The sequence below is a fragment of the Vitis vinifera genome, chromosome 11 (assembly GCF_030704535.1).
Source record: "Vitis vinifera cultivar Pinot Noir 40024 chromosome 11, ASM3070453v1".
NCBI classification, from domain to species: domain Eukaryota; kingdom Viridiplantae; phylum Streptophyta; class Magnoliopsida; order Vitales; family Vitaceae; genus Vitis; species Vitis vinifera.
The window spans coordinates 10,637,179-10,643,048 of record NC_081815.1 but is presented as its reverse complement, the minus strand read 5'-3'; the positions used below and the strand labels follow the sequence as shown (position 1 = coordinate 10,643,048).

Genomic DNA, 5,870 nt, shown 5'->3' with positions numbered 1-5,870 from the left:
TTATTTTATATCATTTTTGAGTGTTAATTACTTTGACTAAGAGAATTTTAGAGAATTATTTCTCTAACGTCTTTCTTGTTGCTAATCCTATCTTTCATGCTTGACCAAAACATGTAGAAATTGACTTCCATTTTATTCAAGATCGAGTTGTGCAACAATCACTCTTGGTTTAATACACATCTCTAGAGGATCAACTAGCTGATCCCATGACTATAGTCTACCTTTTACAACACTTTATTAGCATTCCAAGCCTCATAGTCTTCATTTGACCTTTGAGTTTAATGGGGGATGTTAGCTAGAAATTCCATGGTTAATAAATAGCTTGATCAATTTGTAAATGCAATTAGGTATATTAGTTTATCAGAAGCTGACACCTGTATAGGTTGTTCGGGCACTCTACAAAGCACATATAAAAGGAACTTTTCAAGGTATACAACTGAAATGGCTAGCTGAGCTTCAATTTTCAGAAATATGTGAAAACTCTCTTCTTTTTTGAATTCATTTTTCTCTACCATATTGAAAAAGGAAATATAAAGAGATCTGTAGCAATATAAAACTTAGAAACAAAGCACTATATTTAGCCCTGTTTAATGAGTTGGATTACAAGAGAAGGCTCCATGTTCAAATCCTCAAAAGTACTTCCTATTCACCTTCCCCACCCTAGAAAAAAGGGGGAGGAAAAGAAAAAGAAAAACGCAATCACCGTGTTGTCCTCAAGAGCTTTTTCAAATATCAAACTGTATACAGTCTTATCCAGACCTTTGACAGATAGAATTTGTATATCTAATATCAAAACAATCAATTTATTTCTTTAAAAAACTATTCAGCATCAAAATATCTTGTTGTCCCTATTGGCAATGAGTTATGGTGTACCTCCCCCATATGACTCAACGTTTTCAACCTATTATTCCAGGCACGGATATATACAAACAAATGACTAGTACAAATAATTCATATGCATTGGCGTACGAGTTGTTCTGAGAATAATAAGGGCAATGATAAATGTGGGAACCAACCACTGTTTACCTGATATTACAATCTTTCTTCATCAATGGGAGACAACATGATGGACAAATGCTAAGTTTACCATCCATTTGAAAGAAGGAATATGGAAATGGGGTATACTTTATTTTGAATTAAAGGATAAAATATGATGCAGTCTTGGAACTTGGTGCAAAATTTCTTTGTTTGTAAAGCCTTCTCTTCAATGGATCAAACATTTTAAGATGTATGGCTGCAATGCATGCATGTTAGTCTTGAATGCGACAAATAAATATTCTCGATTACTCTTCACATTGCCTAGTTTGTCACTCTTCTAGAGTACTAGAGCATCCTAATATTTGGTAATGCTTTTGGAAATTTACTCTCCCCTTTTATGATTGAGCACCCATCAAAGGGGATAACCAAGGAAATTTTGCCTACTAGAATGAATTTTTCTCTCCCCTTCACTACTCTCCAAAAACTCTAGAGAAGAGAGAGAGAAGAGTGAATTTGTTTAGCCATTTGAGTAGGAGTGATGACCACAGCTGGCCAGCTAGCCTACAACTACAGTGCCTATTTGTTAGTAGTTGTTAATTAAATTGTTGTGATTGCAAGAGGTTATGGGCAGTTGCTTCTGCAGTCTAAAGTGAGCTTTAAATGCACCCAAGAGAACCAGAGTAAGGCCCAAAAATAACTTTAATATTTATTGCACATGGTATATGGATCACATAAAGGTCATGGGTGGGGTGCTTGGGCCAAGTCATGGGGCCTCGCCCTCTTATACATGAATTAAATTAATAGAGGAATGCACTTTTTTTAGAAACCTTAGCAGACAAGTAGTGGCCAATGTTGATGATTATTCAGCATTGATTGTGTGCGCGCATGTGTGGCGCCTCACCATTTTTCAAGGAGTGGAGGGCGGTGATAATCGCAGTAGGCAAACCTACTCCATTTTTAAAGTTGAATACTTTTGAAGTCATTGGTATATATGCATGGATGATGGATGATTTACATTCATCTTGATGGAATTTATTTTTGGAGTCTCACCTCGCATGTGATTATGTCTTGTTATACTTCATTCCCTTCTTCTTGCTCAAGGAATATGGTAAACAATTCCCCTAAAAAAATTCTTATAGCTATTTTTGTTTGAAGCAAGATAGAGGTGGAATCCGTGAATTGTTTGAATTTAATTTTATTTTATTTAAATTACAATTGCTATCGAGTCTAAAAGGCAATCAATTTCAGATTATATTTCATTCACGTATATTCATCTTCAATTTAATTTAATAGTGCATACAAATTTTGCAAAATTTCAAAACCCATTTTTCACCTCTTATTAGATGAAACTGATTTCTAATGTAGTGAAAATTCTAGAAACGAAATCACTAGGGTGGACCATTTTTCCTCCAACAATAAAACCTTACAAGCATGGGTACTTAAAAGCCAGTATTAAATATTAATCAACTATTGTTAGAAGCTATAGCTTTATTTAAGTGCTCTTAATCATATTCCTTGCCGTAATATGGTCATACCAGACTTTGTATACAGGCATGCATATTAAGAACACTAAAGATAACTTCATTGAGTGCAGGTTTTAATATTTTTAACAAAAAAATTGAAATTAATTACACACTGCAAATTAGTTGTTGCCATTATCAGAATTTGTTTTGAGGACCAAGAGAGGTGGATCAGCAAGAGAGGAGCAGTGGAGGCCGGTGGGTGGGATTGTTAATAAATGATATGCAGCCACACTACGGAGAGACCAAAGGCTGGCAGCTATATCTGTTTAACCTTAGTAAAAAGATACTGGTAGCTTACTTGAAATCACTATTGGGTAGGGCAATTATTTTGATGTGGGGATACTTCTAGTAATAGGGAAAAAGCATATCATTAAATAGGGAATTTTATTTGATCTGCTTCATGCCAAAGGGAGAATGACAAAACAAAAACCAGAATCCTTCTTTTTCGCACCATCTATGGAATTGTTGTTGTTTTACTCTTTTAGTAACAACTTCTCAGTAGAGTTAGACTACAACTAGGTTACAAGCATGTCAATACTATAGGCAATGGAGAGATATATCAGAGTTGGAAGGAGGCTTAATCACTTGAAATGCTCCATGAATATTCACGGGCACTTCGTACCGCCTGATATGAACACAAAAGAATTAGTCCTGAAAACTGATTAATTATGAATATTTGATCCCAATTTTTTCAACATGGGCATGCGTTCTTAAAGAACATATTGGGTGTCGACCATATTCTTCATCAAATCATGTATCTATTATTTTCTCAGCAGATCTACTGAAGCATCATAGTAAAAGCTTTCATGGAAACGGAAGCTTCATTTTCCCCTTTTAATCAACCGTAATGTACTAAACTTATATATATACATGTAAAGCAGTCATGTATGTTCAATATTATATGACAAGTCCTTTGTCCATACATAATATGGTTTGTTAGAAGGTCATGAATAGATCATCTGTTTCTATGTTGACCAGATCATAAGATCAGTTCAAAGCAGATTCGTTAGAAGAAATGTTTTTATGGATTTTTAGTATTGGATATTAGTGGTCTGAAATTCTAAAATATATTAGGAATCCATGATTTCACTTGTATGGTACGTTTATATAGTATGGATCCTCATCCTCATCCTCCTGTCACCGTCATAAAATATAATACACGAGAGGTTATGCACGGGTGTGCAGTTCGATCTTTCACTGATATCCTACGTCAACACCAACTTTTCTCTCTCACATGCCTCATAGCATGAGACCCATCTCATCAGTTTCTTCCAAAACTTGCAGAGATGAATAACACAGCGTTTCAAGTAATACTTCAAATGGTACAGCTTTCAATTGCATTGCACTTTACACTCATCCGCTGATCTTTCCCTTTACGACCATGCAAACTTATAAAGGAATGATAAATTTTCTATAACCAAAAAAAAAAAAAAAAAAATCACACCCCAGCAGGAAATTAATCTTATTCAAATTTAATTGCATTTTCTGATTTTTTTCATTTTTTTTATTTTTATTTTTATGTGATCAAAATTGCCTTCATTAAGGTTGAGAAAAGCGTGGGCACGCACACAAACACACTATTTTGCTTTATGTTGAAATTGAAGACAAAGTGGCCCATCAAATAGGAGAAGATCAAAAGAGAAACCCAAAAAGTAAAAGAAAATGGAGGCATTAAGTGCCCCAAATGTGATTGATTTCGAGCAGGCGAGCCCAAAATCAATATTGTCCATGTAAGGAACTAATTAATTTTATCTTCTTAACCTAAGTGCAAATTAGTAATGACAAGAAGAGAACAGGGAAATAAAAGCTATGATTTCCTTACATATGGTTCATATTTACATGCCTTAGCTATATCAGCTTCTTTTCTCACTCATCTAATCTTGCAAAAAGAAATAGAGAAAAGGTGGAAGAAGAAATAATTCACTATCTTCAGCTCATTTACGATTTAAGAGCTCTGTGGCATTAGCTAGATGCCGCATTACATCAACCTGAGCTCGAAGAGAAAGTATGTAATCTAGGGTTTCTTCAATCAAAGAGAATTCACTCATGGATCCCCCACCAGGTACAAGACTCTTCAGCACTTGTGTTCTTTTCTTCACCAGCCTCTTTGCAATAGAGCTGGCCATAACCATTTGAGATGAGCTTTTCCTTGCTCTGCGAATACTGCAGCTCTTTCTCAAAATCTTCTTGCTTCTATTCCTCTTGTTGCACAAGACCAAACTCATCGAAGCTCTCTTTAGGCTCTCAGACTCAGGACCTAATATGCACTCAACAAGCCCTTTATTAGAGTCATCTTTTGAAGCATTGGAAATGAGAGCACGACTCCATCGAGTTGTAGCATTTCTAGCAGAAGCCATGGCCACATCTGCAGATAGCTTTATGGCCTTCTTTCTCTCCAGAAAGCTCATTTCCTTCTTTGAAGAACTACATAATTGAAGACCCATTATCCATTTCTTGAGGAATTCTTTCTTAAGTGAGGTAGGCGGCCTCATACTGCAGAAATTAAGATTGAAGACAATATATCGATAATTCGGATCAATAATCAAAGTTTTGAGATGGGTATTGATAAAATACATGGAACATGTAATTTCTTCAAACCAGCATGCATGGAGTACTTGTTCAATAGTTTCCTGACGGATACCTTCACATATACTTTCTCTTGATTTTACAGAAGCAGTAGGGAGAATGCCATGGAAATATAAGGGGAAAAAAGTGTTGAAGACAATGGGAAAATAGGATTTAAAATCATCCTAAAGCAGAATATTTAAGAACATGTGAAAGAGGATTATCTGCCTTGAATTTTAATAACTTCATGGGTATGGCCATTGTTGAAAATGCTAACTGTATGCAAAAGTCATATATACGTACCTTGCTAAATTTCTTGTATTGGCTAAGAAGAGAAAATCATCAGAAGTGAGAGCAGAGGGAAGTTATATAAGGAGAGATCAAGATGTATGCTCCACAGATCCAACAAAGTATATCTGAAACCAAGAAAGAAGTTCAGAGAGAGAGAGAGAGAGAGAGAGAGATTTCAAAGAGTAGAGTGAGAAGCAGAAGAATGTGAAGAAACACCCATTTATTTGCTCAAAGGAAAGAAGTGGTGGGGCTATAGGAGAAAGACACAGCACATGCAAGCACATGGCGTCCATGGCCCACCACCCAACCCATGGAGAATATTATAAGCTTTTAGTTCATAGTAACAATAAAGGTCCCCTTAATGTTATGCAAACCTAACGTTTGTTACTTATCATGAATACAAACAAAACTCATTAAATTGATTCACTTCATGAATGTGCTTGTGATTTTGTTGAGGTCCTGACCATGATGGTGGTGGTGGTGGTGGTGGTGGTGAAGCATACACGAAAATTT

The 5,870-nt window shown here is 35.6% G+C and overlaps 1 protein-coding gene across 1 annotated transcript; it reads right to left on the bottom strand.

The window, feature by feature from the left end:
• Positions 1-4,296: 4,296 nt before the first annotated feature.
• LOC100258663 (transcription factor IBH1-like 1) lies at positions 4,297-5,645 on the bottom strand. The gene is made up of 2 exons (XM_002270585.4): positions 5,370-5,645; positions 4,297-4,994 (listed from the first exon to the last, which is right to left on the bottom strand). Exon 2 carries the CDS (start codon positions 4,991-4,993, stop codon positions 4,436-4,438), a length of 558 nt encoding a protein of 185 aa, XP_002270621.1. The 5' UTR covers position 4,994; positions 5,370-5,645; the 3' UTR covers positions 4,297-4,435.
• Positions 5,646-5,870: the final 225 nt, after the last annotated feature.

Coding starts and splice junctions, on each gene's coding strand:
- LOC100258663 (XM_002270585.4), bottom strand. CDS start 4,993: ATGAGGCCGCCTACCTCACTTAAGAAAGAATTCCTCAAGAAATGGATA.